The 18,787-nt window shown below is 34.8% G+C and overlaps 1 protein-coding gene across 4 annotated transcripts in view; it reads left to right on the forward strand.

Moving 5' to 3' along the window:
• FZD3 (frizzled class receptor 3) overlaps positions 1-18,787 on the forward strand; it is a 99,622-nt gene that overhangs the window by 19,777 nt on the left and 61,058 nt on the right. For 3 of the 4 annotated variants that reach the window (XM_053216652.1, XM_027069788.2, XM_053216653.1), the window contains one exon: positions 16,283-16,479. In XM_053216652.1, coding sequence (XP_053072627.1) covers positions 16,283-16,479 — 197 coding nt within the window. Of the gene's footprint in view, positions 1-562; positions 1,769-16,282; positions 16,480-18,787 lie in introns of those variants that run through there. The other variant, XM_053216654.1, reaches the window with a different exon arrangement.

Below are 18,787 nucleotides of genomic sequence, written 5' to 3' on the forward strand. Positions count from 1 at the left end.
GGTGAGGAACAACTGGTCAGAGTAACTCAGAACTTTGAACATTTATGTGTTTGTACTTATAAGTGATGTAATTACGCAAAAGAACAGAGCAACCCACCTTTCCCATCTCTAGGCCCTTAATGTTCCTTCTGCCTTAAATAGTCTCTGTCTTTTGTCAGAATTCTAATGGTTGGATTTGATACATTATTAAGTAGGGAAAAAAAAGTAGATAACATGTATGGTATCATCCTGTTTTTGTTTAAAAAAATGTATATGCATGTTTATGCAGAGTAAGTGATGTGGAAGGATTTTCACCAAGGCTAACAGTGGTTTTCCTGAATTAGTACAATTTATTTGTGTTTTCTATGTCTTATTTAATGTTTGTATTTTTTTATTTTTCTGTAAGAAACATATTGTGCCTTTAAAATAGTAACATTAGTACAGAAACTTTTTTTTTTAATAATCCAGACTGTTCTTTTTTGTTTAGTTCTCAGTTGTAGTACCTAAGAGTTAGTATATTAAATATATTTTGATTGAATGACTGAAACAAAGGATCAGTTGTAGAAAGTATTTGAATGGGCCTTGAAAGATTTTTTTGTTGATTTTTGTAAGAAAACAGTATAATATACCCCTGTGTAGTAGTAGTAATTAACGTTTTGTAGGTAGGCTTTTTAGAAAACGAAATTTGATTATATTCTTGCAATTCATGGTTTATATCTTCAGAATACATGTATTATCAAATTTATTTCTCTTATTATCTTTTGTTTGGGTTAGTATTCATAGGTGGTTTTCCCTAAGCAAACAACAATCTAGTGAAGTAGCTTGAAAAGTCTGTTGTGTGACAGGGAAACCTGTCAGTAATTAAGAATCTTCTAAATAGAAAAATGTACATAGAAGTAGTAGAGAATTAATTGCATTTATTTATTTCTGACTCTGTGGAAAAACTTAAAAAATTTTTTCTTTGATTTTCTTGTATGACAAATCACTTTAAAGAAATACCTTTAAAATACTTATTTCCAATTAAATTATGAAGTGTGGTGGAATTTTGTAAAGTTTTATCCTTTGAGAGAAACCATAGTTCTGAACTGTTCATGATATTTGAAATATTAAAATTTGCTTCCTTAAAGTCAAATGTTTCGGGTTGCTCTGGGAACTCTCCATTGACTTAAGAAGATAAACATGTTCCTCTCATAATGGCAAATTTCTGCAAACCGCTATCTCAAGACTTTTTTTTTTAAATTAAGATTTGTAAAAGAAAAGCAAATTTATAGGTTAAAGGTGTTCTTCAAACCTAGAACTTTTTTTAATACAAAATTCCTGAAGTTTTAGATCCTTTCTCATTGAGAATTTATTTTTACAGAAAAGGAGTTTTTTAAAGGTCTTATTTTTAATCATTTAAAATTATTGTAAAAAGTTGTTTTTGAATAATTTCTTATTCTAATTTGGATCTGAAATAGAATGAATACCATTTTTTTGAATTTCCAAGGCCATTCCACATTTGGTTTCACATTTAGTGAATTTAGTCATAATATTCCCAAACCCAGTAGGATACAGTTTCTATGGTTACCAGACCCTTTGTAGAATGACAAAGATTGGAATTCTGATTCTCATGAGTCAAATTTTGGCCTTTGACTCTGTTCCCTTTTCATACCCCTTGCTAAGCTTGGGCTGTTGCTTGAAGGCTTGTCAGCTACCAGGTTCCTATGGTAACAGGAATGGAAATTTGAAAGAAGAAAGAGAATGGGAGCACAAAGGCTTGGTTGATTTGAATTTGAACAAAGAATAGAAGGTTCCATGTACTGCACCTTTGTTGTAGAAACCAGAAATTTAATTTTAGAAAGTTACTTTTCAGTTTGTAAACTTCGTATACCTTGGTCTTGATTTAGTGAACAAAAGTATTACTATTTAAGGAGGTACTCAGTAGGAATCTTTAAAAAATTAATCAGCTAAATTGTTTTTCTATTTGATAGAACTTTAATAGTATTTCTTATATATTCTCGGCTTTACAGTATTCAGGCTACCTCATTTAATTTTGATATTGCTGAGTTTAAAATTGTTAGTCAACGCAATTTGCTCATTTGAAAAATATTAATATTTTTGTTTTTGTATTACTGCTTTATTGAGGTACAGTATATATATACACAACTTCACCTAAAGTGTTCAGTGTTCTGACAAATTATATACCCATGAAACCAATCAACACAATCAAGATATAGAACATTTCTATTACCTCAAAAGCTTTCTTGTGTGCCTTTGTAGTCTACCCCCATCGTTACACCCTGCTCCAAGCAACTAGTGATCTGTTTTCTGTCACTGTGGATTAGTTTTCATTTACTAGAGTTTTATATAATCATATGGTACCTATTTTTTTTTTTTTTTTTTTTTGGTCTGGTTTCCTTTACCCAGCATAATGACTTTGATATTCATCCATGTTTTGTTTTTCTTTTTAATCACATCATTCCAGTTGACTTTTACTTGTTGAGAACAGGGAATTCAGGGTTCCTTACACCCACCTTATAGGATTGCTATTGCTCTGTTAACTTGCAGTGCTTCCTTAATCCCTTTTTAAAGCTTTTGCTGGGTTCTGTATGCTAACTGTTGAATATACTATTATTTATATGTTCTTAAGACCATTTTACAGAGGAGAAAATTGAAGTTTAGGGAGGTTATGTAGAACATTAAGTTCAAGGGCTCTAGACAGGAATGTCAGGGTCTTGAATCTTGGGTCTCTTTGTGGCTCTGTGATCTTGGGCAAGTTACTTGATTTCTGTGTCTCATTTTCTTCATATATATTATAAAATGTGATTACTAATAGTACCTACCTTATGGGATTATTGAGAGGATTAAATGAGATAATGTGTGTAAGACACTTAGAACACTGCCTGTCCCTTTAGTGTTAGTAATTAACTAGCTGAGATACTCAGCACAGGATACTTAATAGCTAATAAATGGCAAAAGCATGAACGTTTAGCTTTAGGCTCATTGCAGTCACTACAAAATAGCCACTCAAATCAATGGAGGTTTAACTAACATAGTAACACAGCGATATTGGATTGGTTGGTATGGATTGGTTGGTATTTTATATATTGCTAAGTACCAAGCAAGTTTTGAGACCTAAGACATACATTAAAAGGCATACATGTGCATGTATGTACATATATCATTAGCATGTGGATATGTTTTTAATTTTTAATTTTATAGTAATTTACAAAACAGTACAGAGAAATTCTTTGTACCTTACCTAGCCTGCTCCACCCCTACCTGCTACCCTCCCCCCGTCTTAGTATCTTATATAACTAGCATACAGCATCAAAACTAGGCAATTAACATTGGTACTATAGACATTATTTACAGGCCTTATCATATTTCATCAGTTTTTACATGTACTCAGTTTTGTGTGTGTATATGCACTTGTCTATGTGTGTCTTTGCAACTTTTTAAAATGTTTATTTTTTTAATGTTTGTTTATTTTTGAGAAAGACAGGCAGAGCGTGAGCAAGGGAGGGGCAGAGAGAAAGGGAGACACAGAATCCCAAGCAAGCTCCGGGCTCCAAACTGTCAGTACAGAGCCTGACTCCGGGTCTGAACTCAACAAGCCTGAGATCATGACCTGAGCTGAAGTTGGACGCTTAACCGACTGAACCACCCAGGTGCCCCTGCAATTTAAAAAAAAAAGCTCTGTGCCTAACATGGGGCTTGAACTCAGGATCAAGAGTTGCATGCTTCACCAAATGAGCCAGCCAGGCACCCCTAGTCTTTGTAATTATATATAGATATAAATACACAGATATAGATATATTTCCCTTAAATATATATAAAATATATAAAAATTATATATAAAATATATACCGTTAAAGAACTGTTTTATCACCACCAAGGAACTCCCTCATGCTTATTTTCTCTCTCCTCCCTTTTTCCAATCCTAAACAACCACTACTTTGTTCTCTATAATTTTGTCATTTCAAGAATGTTGTATAAATGGAATCATATAGTACGTAATCTTTTGAGATTGGTTTTATTTCACTTTGCATACCATTTGGGATCCATACTGGTTATTCCAGGTATCAGTAGTCATTATTTTTAATTTCAGAATACTTTGTTTTATAGATATACCACAATTTGTTTAATCAACCACCCATTGAAGGACATTTCAGTTTCCAGTTCTTTGCTATTACAAATAACGTTGCTATGAACATTGGCATATAGGTTTTTGTGTAGACATACATTTTTATTTTGGGGGACAAATGCCCAGGAGTGTAATTGCTGGATCATGTGATAAGCATATATTTGGATTTTTAAGAAACTGCTGAACTATTTTCCATAGTGGTTGTACCATTTTACATTCTCACCAACAGGGGCACCTGGGTGGCTCAGTCGGTTAAGCGTCTGACTTCGGCTCAGGTCATGATCTCATGATTCGTGGGTTCAAGACCTGCATTGGGCTCTGTGCTGACAGCTTAGAGCCTGAAGCCTGCTTCTGATTCTGTGCCTCCCTCTCTCTCTGCCCCTCCCCTGCTCATGCTCTGTCTCTCTCTGTCTCTCAAAAATAAATAAATGTAAAAATTTTTTTTACATTCTCACCAGCAGTGTATGAGAGATTTACTTTGTCTGCATTCTTACTATCATTTGGTATTATCACAGTTTTTTATTTCAGTTTTTCTAATATATATATAGTATATATGTATATAGTGATACCTCATGTGATTTTAATTTACATTTCCCTTGTGGCTAGTGATAGTGAACATCTTTTCGTGTGCTCATTTGCCATTCATGTATCCTTTTTGGTTAAATATCTGTTTATGTCTTTTGTTCATTTTGCAATGGTTTCTTTTGAGTTTTCAGAATGCCATATATATTCTGGATGCAAATCCATTATTGGATGTATGGTGTGCAAATAGTTTATCCTAGTCTGTAGCATGTCTTTATATCCTTTTAACAAGGTCCTGAAGAGAACAAAAGTTGTAAATGTTAAAATTAAGTCCAATTTACCAATTTTTTTTTCCTTTATGGATTGTCCTTTTGGTATAATTTCTAAGAACTTTTCACCTAATTCTTGGTCCAGAAGATTCTTCTTTCTTCTTCTTTCTTCTTTCTTCTTTCTTATTCGTTTTGTACATTTAAATCCATGATCACTTTTGAGTTAATCTGTATAAAGTATGGTTCATTTTCTTGTCTATTAATGTCCTCTGGTTCCAGCACAATTTATTGAAAAAAACTATCCTTTCACCATTGAATTGCTCTTGCTCTTTTCTCAAAAATCAGTTGTCCATTCTTAGGTTTAATTCTGGGTTCTCTTTATGTTCTGTTGATCTTTTGTATCTGTCTCTCCACTGATTGTCCACATTGTCTCCACTGATTCTCCACATTGTCTTGATTACTGTTAACAATATAGTAAGTCTTAAAATTGGATAGCATGATTCTTTCCACTTTTTTTTCAAAACCTATTGTTTTTCCCATATAATTTTAGAATAAGTTCCTTTTTATCTACTAACAGTCATGCTGAGTTTTGATAAAAATTTCGTTAAATCTGGAAATCTTTTGGGGGAGAATTGGCATCTTTAATGTTGAATCTTCAAACCATGAACAGTGTTGTTATGGGTTGAATTGAGTCCCCCTAAAACATATGATGAAGTTCTAACTCCAGTACCTCAGAATGTGACCTTTTTTGGAAGTAGGACCATTACAGGTGTAATTAGTTAAAATGGGGTCATACTGGAGTAGGAAGGGGCCCTAATTCAGTTATGACTGGTATCCTTAGAAAAGGGAAATTTGGACACAGACACACATGGAGGGATGATGTGAAGAGGCACAGGGGGAAAGCAATGTGAAGATCAGATTTATGCTATCACAATCTGAGGATACCAAAAGCTAGGAGAGAGGCCTGGAGCAGATCCTTCTCTAGCATCTGCAGAGCAAACATGGTTCTGTCGACATCTTGATTCAGACTTCTAGCTTTTAGATATATGAGACAGTGAATTTCTGTTGTTTAAGCCATTCAGCTTATGGTACTTTGTTACAGTAGCCCTAGCAAACTAACACAAATATATATCTGTCTTTTTTTTTTATATTCCTTGATTTATTTTTATCAGCGTTTTATGGTTTTTTGCATACAAGTCCTTTACATGTTTTGTTGAATTTCTACGCAGGTGTTTCTTCTTTCTTTCTTTTTCTTTTTCTTTTTCTTTCTTTCTTTCTTTCTTTCTTTCTTTCTTTCTTTCTTTCTTTCTTTCTTTTGTGGTTATAAGTGTATTGTTTTAGTTTTTCATGTGCTCTTTATATATGGAATGCAAATCTATATAGAAATAGTTGGGGTTTTTGTATGTTTTTCTTGTGTCCTGCAACCTTACTGAACTCACTAGTTCAAAGAGGTGTTCTTTGTAAATGCCTTGGGATTTTCTACGTAGACAATAATGTCACCTGCAAATAGGAACAGTTTTCTTTTTCCAGTTTCTCCTTTTCTTGCTTTATTGTATTGGCAGGATTTCCAGTCCCATGTTGAATAAGAGTGGTAAGAATAGGCATCCTTCCCTTATTTCCAATCTTAGGAGTAAGAATCCATGTTTCACCATTAATTATGATAGCTGCAGGGTGTTTGTAGATGTTCTTTATCAAGATGAGGAAATTATCCTCTATTTCTAGTTTGTTGAAAACTTAAAATTATGAGTGCTTTTTCTTTTTCTTTTTCTTTTTTTAACATTTTATTTATTTTTGAGAGAGTGTAAGCAGGGGAGGGACAGTGAGAGGGAGACAGAGAATCCGAAGCAGGCTCTGTGCTGACAGTAGTGAGCCCGATGTGGGGCTTGAACTCATGAAATGTGAGATCATGACCCAAGCTGAAGTTGGACACTCAACCAACTGAGCCACCCAGGTGCCCCTCATGAGTGCTTTTTCTGCATCATTTGGTATGATAATGCGATTTTTCTCTTAGCCTGGTAATTTGGGATTACATTAATTGGTTTTTGAATATTGAGCCAGCCTTGAATTTCTGGAGGAAACTCTACTAGGTTGTGGTATATAATGCTTTTAATATATTTTTGGATTTGCTTTGCTACTGTTTTTTAAGGATTTTTACATTTATGTTCATGAGAGATACTGGTCTGTAGTTTCTTCTTTTGTGCTATCTTTGTTTGGTTTTAATATTAAACACCCCTTGTTTCATAGAATTAGTTGAGATGTGTTCCCTTCTCTGCTGTTTTCTTGAAGAGATTATGTAGAATTGGTGTTACTATTTCTTTAAATGTTAGATTTTAGCTATGAAACCATCTGGCCTGGACATTTCTTTTCTGGAGGTTTTTAACCACAAATTCAAATTCTTTAGTACTTAACAGGACTATTCAGATTATCAGCTTCATCTTGAGTGAGTTTTGGTAGTCTGACTTTGAAGAATTGGTCTACTTCATGTAAGGCGTCTAGTTTATGTGCACAGAGTTGTTTGTAATATTCCCTTATTGCCTTTTTATTTTTATTTATTTTTATTTTTTATTTATTAAAAATTTTTTTTTTCCTTACATTTATTTATTTTTGAAGGACAGAGTGAGACAGAACACAATTAGGGGAGGGGTAGAGAGAGAAGGAGACACAGAATCTGAAGCAAGCTCCAGGCTCCGAGCAAGTGTTCAGCACAGAGCCTTATGTGGGGCTCAAACCCACAACCATGAGATCATGACCTGAGCCGAAGTTGGTCACTTAACCGACTGAGCCACCCAGGCGCACCGCGCCCCCCCCTCCCCAGCCCAACTGCCTTTTTAATGCCTGTGGAGCCTCAGTGACATCTTCTTTTTCAGTCTTAGTATTGGTAATTTGTGTTTTTCCTTTTTATTTAATAGCCTTGCTAGGGGCACCTGGGTGGTTCAGTTGGTTAAAAGCATCCAACTCTTGATTTCTGCTCAGGTCATGATCTCATGGTTTGTGAGAGTTCAAGCCCCGCGTTGGGCTCCATGCTGTCAATGCAGAGCCTTCTCAGGATTCTCTCTCTCTCTCTCCCTCTCCCTCCCTTCCTCCCTCCCTCCCTCCCTCCCATACACACACACTGTCTCCCTCTCTCTCTCTCTCTGTCTCTCTCTCAAAATAAATAAACTTAAATAATCTTGCCAGAAGCTAATCAATTTTATTGTTAATTTCAAAGAACCAGCTCTTATTTGAGTGATTTTTCTCTATTTTACTGTTTCCAGTTTTATTGATTTTTTTCTTTTTTTTTAATTTTTTAATTTTTTTAGTGTTTGTTTTTGAGAGAGAGAGAGCATGCGTGCACACGCATGAGCTGGGGAGGGGCAGAGAGAGAGGGAGACATAGAATCCGAAGCAGGCTTCAGGCTCTGAGCTGTCAGCACAGAGCCCGATGCAGGGCTTGAACTCCTGGACCACGCACTAAATGATGACCTGAGCTGAAGTCAGACGCGTAACTGATCACCCAGGTGCCCCAATTTTTCTTCTTTATTCCTTCTCTTTGCTTCTTTTTGCTTTATTTTGCTCTCTAGGGCTATTACAAATAATGTTCTGTAAAAATTCATATACAAGTTTTCCCTTGAGCATCATTTTTTAATTCTTTTGGGTATATACCTAGGAGTAAAATTGCTGGGTCATATGGTAATCTATGTTTAACTTCTTAAGGAATCACCAAATTGTTTTCCATAATGGTCGCATCATTTTGCATTCCCACAGCAACACATGGGGGTTCTGATTTCTCCATATCCTTGTCAGCATTTGTTATTTATTCATTCATTTATTTATTTGTTTATAGATTACAGCTATCTTGGTGTAATATAGTATCTCATTGTCATTTTGATTTACGTTTCCCTAATGACATTGAACGTTTTTTCATGTTTATTGGCCATTGCATTAACTTCTTTAAACAAATGTCTCTTCAAGTTCTTTGCCCATTCAAAAAATTAGGTTGTCTTTTGGTTGAGTTGTGGGGTTCTTTATGTATTCTGGATACTAGACTCTTATCAGATATATGTCTTATAAATATTTTTTTCCATTTTGTGTTGTCTGTGTACTCTACTGAAAATGTTCTGAAATACATGAAAGCATTCTGTTTAGATGAAGTCTGATATATCTGGTTTTTTTTCTTTTGTGCTTGTGCTTTTGTTGTCAGATCTAAGAAACCATTGCCAAATCCAAGGTCATGAAGGTTTACCTCTATTTTCTTTTACAAGTTTTGAGTTAACTTTTGTATGTGGTATAACACAGGGTCCCCAGCTATATTCTTTTGCATGTTTAGACTTCTGCCAATACCAGAGTGTTTTGATTACTATAGCTTTATGTTAAGTTTTGAAATTGGAAAGTATGAGTACACCAACTTTGTTCTTTTTTTCAAGGTTGTTTTGATCTGTTCAGACTCTGTTGCAATTCCATAGGAATTTTAGGATCAACTTTTCCATTTTTGCAAAAAAAAAAAAAATGCCATTTTAAGGGTTTAAATTGAATCTCTGGATCACTTTAAGGACTATTGCCATCTTAACAACATTGTCCTCTAATTCCTGAATATAGGGTGTCTATTTGTTAGGTTGTCTTCAGTTTTTTTCAGTAACACGTCGTAGTTTTCTGTCTTGCACCACATTGGTTAACTTTATTCCTGAATATAGGATGCTGTACTTTTGATGGTCTTAAACTGAAGTTTTTTCTTAATTTCAATTGTTTTTTTTTTTAATTTCATTTTTAGTATATTCCTGAAAGGTAGAAACATAGCTTTTATCTTTATTGACTTTGTATCCAGCGTTCTTAGTAAATTCATTTATTCTAATGGTTTATAGATTATTTTGGATTTTCTTTGTGACAGGTTTTTATTAGTCTGGTTCTATTAGAAGACAGACACTCTTGGGGCATCTGGGTGGCTCAGTTGGTTAAGTGTTCAACTTTGGCTCAGATCATGATCTTGTATTTCATGAGTTCGAGCCCCACGTTGGGCTCTGTGCTGACAGCTCAGAGCCTGGAGCCTGCTTCAAATTCTGTGTCTCCTTCTCTTCCCCTCTGGCACTCATCCTCCCCCCCCCCCCCCCCCACCTCTCTCGCTCTCTCAAAAATATACATTAAAAAAAAAAAGTTAAAAAAAAAGGCAGACACACTCAATGATTTAAATAAGGGAAGTATAATAAAAATAAGCCATTATAGGAGAGTATTTATAAAATAGAGAGCTCAGTAGGGCTCTCTAGGGCAGAGGGACAATCTTGGAAGGGACTTCCAAACACCAAGGCTCAGACCTTAATTGTAGATGATGTAGTTGCAACTCAGTGGATGGCAGAGACGTTCACTGGGTTGCCTGGGCCAGAGCTGATCCATGGTTGCTGGGCAAGCAAGAAGCAGTTCTTCAGGGCATACATAGGCAAGTGTTAGCTGGTGGTTGAGTAGATAGAGGGAGTCAAGGCACTGCCGCAGGTAGGAGGCCTCAAGCATTCAGTGTCCATATTGGAAGGGCTGCAGGAAGGGTGTCACTAGGCTATGTCGTGATTGTGAGGCTACTTACTAAGAGACCTTTCTGGGCACATGGCTGGGACACAGCACCATAGATTTCTTTACATTTGCACTGCTGCCTGACTGCACAGCAGCCACAACCAACAAGGAAGCCCCCTTTGTCCTGCAGTGTTCCTCTAACACTCTTTATTGAGAAAGTTTAAACACATGCTTACTGTAAAGGAGAAGTGGTGACATAAATCCCATCTATTATCATAGAGCATTGATATTGAAGAGTGAATGTGGAACAGAGATAAAAGTTTGGTAACTAGAACACAAGTCCTCTATGAATAATGATAGTTTCTTTCTGATCCATATACTTTAATTTTTATAGTTCTTGCTTTCTAATTCTTTTACCTTTTATTCCTATGTTTTTACTGCCTTGGTGAGGACTTTCAATACAGTGTTAAATAAGATAGTGGTAACAGTTATTTTTGTCTCATCCTTGATCTCAGGAAGCCTTCAATAATTTACCAACAAGTATGAGGTTTTCTGTGGTTTGATGTATATACTTGACATAAGATTTGAGGAAATTTCTTAGTCTCTTAAGAGTCCATAATAAATGGATGTTGAATTTCATCTAATACTTTTACTACAGCTATTTAATGGATCATGTGATTACCCCCCTTTTTCTTTTTTTTTTTTTTTTTAATTTTTTTTAACGTTTATTTATTTTAGAGAGAGAGAGAGAGCATGAACGGGATAGGTCAGAGAGAGGGAGACACAGAATCTGAAACAGGCTCCAGGCTCTGAGCTGTCCGCACAGAGCCTGACGCGGGGCTCGAACTCACGGACCGCGAGATCATGACCTGAGCTGAAGTCGGCCGCTTAACCGACTGAGCCACCCAGGCGCCCCTACCCCCCCTTTTTCAATTAATGACATTAATTATATTAACTGGTTTTTCAGATGTTAATCCTTGGGGAAAAAGTGCATTTAGTGTGGTATATTGATTTTTTATATATTATGGTTAATTTACTGATACTGGGATATGATTTTTACATCTATGGTCATGAAGAATAATTTTCCTTCTTAGGTAGTCCCGTTGGGTTTTGTTATAAAAATTACTCTGGTTTCATAAGATGAATTGGGAAAGGTTCCTTTTTTTCCTTTTTTAGAGTTTGTGTATGATTACTGCAACTTCTTGCTTTGATGTTTGATACATTTTTCTAGTGAAGTCATCATAACTTAGAGGTTTCTTTGGGGGGGGAACCATTGCTAATAATGGATTAAATTTCTTTGTAGATAGAAGACTGGATTTTCTTTGAGTTTTGGTAAATTTTAATTTTTTCCCAAGGCATTTGTTCATTTCATCTAACATATCAAATTTATTATTTATGATATCTACATTATTTTTCTAGTAATGTTCTCTCCTCCATTTCTGATATTGGTAATTTGAGATTTTGGGTTTTTTTTTTTTCCCTCCCTCTTCTTTTCCTAATTATTGTCTGTCTTCTATATTCTCTAAGTTTGGCCACTCTTTTTCTAGCTTCTGGAGATGGTGCTAATATCATTGCTTGTTTTCAGGCTTTCTTAGTTTCTTATATGTGTATATCGGCTTGTAAATTTCTTCTCAGTATAGCTTTTGCTGTTATTTTATTGTTTTTATTTACTTCTCTATATAATCTATATAATTGTACAATTTAAATTTCAATTATGATTCCTTTTGTTGATTATGAGTTATTTACAAGCTTGTTGTCTGCTATTTCAAACAGTGGGTTTGGGCTTTTTCTGTAACTTTTTTCTACCTTAATTACATTTTAGTCATAGAACCTTCTATGAATGATTTTAGTTCTCTGTTTTGTTGTGGCATGATTTTTAGGATCTAGAATATGGTCAATTTTGATAGATTCCATGTGTGTGTTAAATAGGATCCAGTCATTGTTGGGCATCATGATTATAAATATGTAGATCAAATTTGTAGTTGGCTTATTTAGATTTTCTGTATTCTTACAGAATTTTTGCCTCACTCTTCTGTCACTTACTGAAAGAAGTGTATCAGTCTTTTGCTCAGAGTGTGGGTTTGTACATTTTCCCTTTTATTTTGTCTATTTCTGATTAAAATATTTTGAAGCTATGTTAAGTGGTGCATATATGTTTAGATTTGCTTTTTAGGATCAGTGAATTGATTCTTTGTCTTATGAAATGCTCTTTATCTCTGGGAACACTTGTCATAAAATCTACTCTTTCTTTTGGCTAATTCTTCCATTACCATTTACCTTTCTTTTACTTATTTAAAAAAATTTTTTTTAAATTTATTTTTAAGAGGCAGAGAGAGACAGAGTGTGAGTGAGGGAGGGGCAGAGAGAGAGGGAGACACAGAATTCGAAGCAGGCTCCAGGCTCTGAGCTGATAGCACAGGGCTCGATACGGGGCCCAAACGCACAAACTGTGAGATCATGACACCTGAGCTGAAGTTGGACACTCAACTGACTGAGCCACCCAGGAGCCCCTCTTTCTTTTATTTTTAAGCCATTTGCTTATATTGAAAATGTCTTTTGTTAACAGCATAGTTGGGGTTTTTTTTTCCTGTTTTTGTTTTTACCTAGTCCAAAACTCTTAGTCTTTTACTTAGAGTTTTTAGTCCATGTATATTTAAAGTAATTACTGATATACTTGGATTAATATTTACTATCTTACTATTTGATTTCAATATGTCCAGACTGTTTTGTGTTTCTTTCTCTCTCCAGTTTTGCCACCTTTTGTGTTACTCTGTTTGCCTCTCTTTTACCATGTTGTGCATTTTTTTATTGCTTATCATAGAAATTGATATGTTCCCATGACTTATAATATATAATATTCTAATAAAAATCATTGTTTAAACCACTACCCCATTAGTGTTCCTCTGGCCTCCCATCTTTTCCATTTGATTATTATATATTAATATACCTGTGGGTTGTATGTATTTTAAGGCATTATTTTGTTATTGGTACAAGGAGTATTCATTTATATTTTCCCACATATTCACCCCTTTTGTTTCTTTTAAGTACTTCTGGAGTTTTCATCTTTGATCGTTTTCCTTCTGTCTAAAGAACTGTTGAGTATTCCTTGTAGTGCAGGTTTGCTGGCGACCTATTTTCTCCCATTTTTGTCTGTCTGAAAATGTCTTTACTTTGCCTTCATTTATGAAGGATATTTTTGCTGGCTATAGAATTATGGGTTTGCAGTTCTATTTTCTTAGCTCTTTAAGTTCTATTGATTTATGGTTTTCCAAAGCAAGCTCTGAATGTTAACTGTTCCTCTGTTAAAAGTAAGTTGTCTTTTTTAACACTGGCTGCTTTTTAGATATTTTTCTTCTGTTTTCAACAATTGAGATAACATTTGCCTAGGTGTGATTTTCTTGTATTTATCCTTGGGGTTTGTAAAATTTTTTGAATCTGTAGGTTGTTGTCTTCAATTAGTTTTAGAAAATTCTCAGTCATCATCTTTTTGTATATTGCCTCTGCACATTCTTTCTCTCCCCTCCTTCTGAGGTTCCAAGTATGCATATCTTAGACTTTTCCATGTTTTACATGTCTCTTATTTTATGTATTTTTTCAGTATTTTTTTGGTCTGTGTGCTTCTGTTTGAGTATTTCCTATTGTCTTGTGTTCCATTTTGCCAATTCTGTCTTCTGATCTAATGAGTTCTTCAGATTGTATATTTCAGTTATAGAATTTCCATTTGATTCCTTTTATAATAGATTTTAGTTTCTGATAAAATACATTTTTGTTTTCCTGAATATATTTGATGTAATTATATACAGTCTTGTGTATTAAGATCAATAGCTGGGTCACCAAATCAATGTAATTTTTTTTCTGGGTTTTAATCGTATGGTCCTGTTTTTGTTTTGTTTTGTTTTGTTTTGTTTTTTAATGTTTATTTTTGAGAGAGAAAGAGCGCATGAGCTGGGAAGGGGCAGAGAGAGAGGGAGACAGAATCTGAAGCAGGCTGCAGGCTCCTAGCTGTCAGCACAGAGCCCGATGCAGGGCTCAAACTCACTAACCATAAGATCATGACCTGAGCCTAAGTTGGCTGTTCAACCGACTGAGCCACCCAAGTGCCCAATGTGGTCCTGTTTTTAGAAATGCCTAGTAATTTTTTATTGAGTGTTAGATATTACAAAATATTGGTGAGGTTCCAGATGATGTCATATAGCTCCAGAGGAGGTTCACCCTTTCTTCTGATAAGCAGATAAATGGGAGATCACCTTACTTCCATCAGGAAGTGAGCTGAGTTGAGGCTGGGTTACAGTTTTGGCAGGTCTCTGCCTCCCTCTAATTTGCTCCTGCAACTTGAGTATAGCCATGCAGAGGCTGAGTCGGTATGTTCAGTTCCCCTGGCAGAACTTGAACTCTAATCCAGCATGTAAAACTGCCAAAATCTCCACTCTGCTTTTCAGAGGTTTTCTGCTTAGCTTCTTAGTGTCCTTCCTTATGCAGCTTCAGAATTTTCAAATTTCTTGAAGGGAAAATTGGCTCTGTGTCAGACTCTATCCTTGGCACTTGCCCTTCTCACCTGTGTGTTATTCCTTTTGTTTTGAATTTTGTTTGTAGCCTTGTAAGACCACCACAGTTCTGCTGGTTTCTCCGTTTTCTAGCACCAGCCCAGTCAAAGCCTGATTCACGGCCTCTTGCCTTATGCCCAATTTCAACAAATACCTCCTTGGAAAAGTGGCTGCATTTATCAGGCCACCTCTCCATGTTTCCCTGCTCTCTGTATTCTTGGTTCTTTTAGTTCTTTTACTTCAGCAGTTCTTCAGTAGCTTTAAATAGGTGTTTTTAAACTTTTTTTCTGTATTTTAAAATTGTTCTTGATGGAAACATTGGTATAACATAAACTATTCCTTCATTCATGGAAGTGATGGCCATATACAGTTTATTGTTATTTGTTATACATTTATAACATTATACAGTTAACTTTGACATCAGTTTTCTTAAGTGACCCTTGGTTTTCTGACTGCATTGTGTATGGCAGACCTTTAGAAAATATTATATATCAATGTAGAAGTTGATTCGTACTCAGTAGAAAGGCTTAGTGGTGAAAATATGTGTTACCAGATCAAAATCAGCAATGACTCTGAAATTATTGTATAAATAAGTGGGAAATGTATTTGATAGTCAAAAACCCAGGTGCACATTTATTGGGATATTTGATCTATTCTTGTGGTTATAATTATTTTAACATGGTTTTATGTTTGCGCCGCTATTTTTTCCTTTTGTTTCCTTAATATCAGCTTACAGTGTTATTTCTGCTTACATTATGCGATACCAGAGTTCAAAGAACTCTCTATAAAATTTTTAATGTAACAAGAACGAGAAAATATGGACAAATGTGAGAGATTCTTCCCTCTCCCTTACGCTCAAAATAACTACTGCTATGTATAACTACTTCTCTTCCTCCACCCCCTCTCCCTTTCCTCTTTTAACTTTTGTCTGCTCTCTGTTGATACTTGTTAGTTGAAGAAAATGTAGAAATTGAAATACATGAAAAGAAGAAAATCAAAATTTCTTAAAATCCTGTCGCCAAGCAGTAATCACTTTTTTGAGCATTTGGCATATCTTTCATGAATTTTTATTTTCATATGTAAAATGGATCATAATGTGATTCTGAGCCCTGCCTCTTCATTAATATCACCTTTAAGAATTAAAATTTAGATTCTGAGATATAACTCAGTCTTAACCAATTCAGACTCTTCAGGGATATAGCTAAGAGGATTTTGTTTAGAAAAACAAAATCTTTTTTTCAGAAAATTTTAATAACCTCCAGACATTTTTAAAATGGAAAAAAAAAAGAATCTTGTAATATTTTATATAGTAAACTTTAACTTGTATACAACTCCTTCTCTAATTATTCAATTTTAACTTTTTCCTAGCCATTCCACCCAATGGTGAATCTGGATTGTTCTCGGGATTTTCGGCCATTTCTTTGTGCACTCTATGCTCCTATTTGTATGGAATATGGACGTGTCACACTTCCCTGTCGTAGGCTGTGTCAACGGGCTTACAGTGAGTGTTCGGAGCTCATGGAGATGTTTGGTGTTCCTTGGCCTGAAGATATGGAATGCAGTAGGTGCGAAAATCAGATTTTCATAGATCATTAGTTATGGTATGCTGCAGTATGTTAAAATTACCTGTCTTCTAGTTCATCAGTTTTTTAAAACTTTTGAAATGTAGCATATATTAGTTTTAATTTTGAACAGAGGTTTCATGACCTCTGAACTGTTCATTTCCTTAGGGACTTGGAATCACTAAATGAAAAAGGTAGAAAAGAAAAAACGTTTCTGTGAAGAAATTTTTAAAAGAATGGAGAAAAACAAGACAATTTTTTTCCTCAAAAAATTTCTGGTTATACAAGTATGAGTAATGCAGTTAGAAAATATAGAGAGGAAAATAATCATTCGTTACCTCACCATTAAATGTCTTTAATGATGATTTAATGGAAGTTAAGTATCCATATGATTTAAATGTGTTAATGACTAAAGAAGTTCTGTCAACTCTGCTTTTCTGTCATGTATTAGCAAACCAGAATCAGAAAATGTCAGATACTTTTCAGATCACTTCCAAGTATAGATTGTAAGTATTTTCCAAAGATTCGAAGATGTTTACTAGACAGTCTTACAGATTTATATGATAGTAATAACGTGTACAGTAATACTGCATTTCTTATATGATAATGTACCTTTCTGTATTGTGAAGTATTTCGAGGATAAAGAATAGTAAGATAAATGGGTATGTACCTATTGTTGTCTAACTTTATCCAGTCTTAACATTTTGTGATACTTGCCTCAGTCACTTTTTTTTTTTTCCCTTCAAATAAAACAATACAGATAGAGTTGAAAGTTCCTTTCTTGGTACCTATCTTGATTTCATTCCCTTCTTTCCTCCTCAGAGATGAGGTAATAATGATTGTGTTGTTAATCATTCCTATATTTGTTTTTATACTCTTGCTACATATACACATATCTATAAACAACATTAATTTTTTTTATATGTGTATATAGTTGTATCTGTAGGTTTGGTTCATTCCTTTTAATTGCTACATAATGGTATTAATATTCTAGGGTAATTTGGCCATTTCCTGTTGATGGTCACTTAAGTTATTTCTGGGTGTTTGCTGTTATCAATAATGCTGCAGTGAACATTCTTTTTTCCTTCATGTTTAAAATTAATTTTGTTTACCATCTAACAATGGCCCTTGGAGGTAGGTTAATAGCAGGACTTGTTACTCTCATTTGGCATTTGAAAAACTTAAGAAATAAAACATATATTAGTTTCTCCTAGTCAGTTCACGGACATTTTGCTTTCTTGTATTTGTTTATTCTGTTTCCCACATGCTTAACCTGTTTTTTTATCTAGCCTCATGTAACCATTCATCCACCTTCTCCCCAAGAATGTGGTAGTGTTTATAGTTCCTCTTTTAGAAGTCTGTTAATTTCTTGGTGTTTATAACAGCTATGAATTGCTTGGGCAAGAACCCTATTTTGTTTCTTGTAATTAACTCCTACTGTTTAGTAGTCTTTTATTTTAACAGTTTGTATACAAGTATAGACATCTCATTATTATCTTTATTTCTTTTTGTTGGGATTAAATCTATTTTATGTCCTCACTGTTGTCTGGGATTGACTATGACTAACTCTGAAACCTTAAACTCTGGCACGGTGGTCTTTCATAACAACCTTTCATTCTTTTTTTTTTTTTTTTTTTTTTTTTTTTTTTAATTTTTTTTACTGTTTGTTTATTTTTGAGACAGAGGCAGAGCATGAGCGAGGGAGGGACAGAAAGAGAGGGAGACACAGAATCCGAAGCGGGCTCCAGGCTCCGAGCTGTCAGCACAGAGCCAGATGCGGGGCTCAAATTCCTCAACCACGAGATCATGACCTGAGCTGAAGTTGGACGCTCAACCGACTGAGCCACCCAGCGCCCCTAACAACCTTTCATTCTTCTGCATTGCTCAAATCCTTGTTCCTGCTGTTCTTGAACTTAATTGACACTCCCAGACTTTGGATTTTTATTTCCCCTTCCTCATATTCCTCTTCCTAATGTAATTTATTTCCTTACTTAGCTTAAGCTTTGTGCCCCATCACTTGTAATAACATTCTTGCTAGCAATTTCAATTCATTCCTTCTACTAAACTTGTTCAGATCCCCAGCTGGATCCATTGAATCATTTTCTAACAGATTAATTATGCCATATATTTAATGATGCCAACCATAGCCGTTCTATTTGCTGTTTGTCTTTGGTAAATTTCCAGTTTGATCAACAGAATAATTTGTTTATTGCTCTCAGCATCTCTGCCAAATCTATATCTCTTGCTTCAAACCCATATTTTGCCTTTATTCTATATTCCCCTCAACCTCAGCTTGCCCTCTTTTCATGAA

Source organism: Acinonyx jubatus, chromosome B1, assembly GCF_027475565.1.
Source record: "Acinonyx jubatus isolate Ajub_Pintada_27869175 chromosome B1, VMU_Ajub_asm_v1.0, whole genome shotgun sequence".
NCBI classification, from domain to species: Eukaryota; Metazoa; Chordata; class Mammalia; order Carnivora; family Felidae; genus Acinonyx; species Acinonyx jubatus.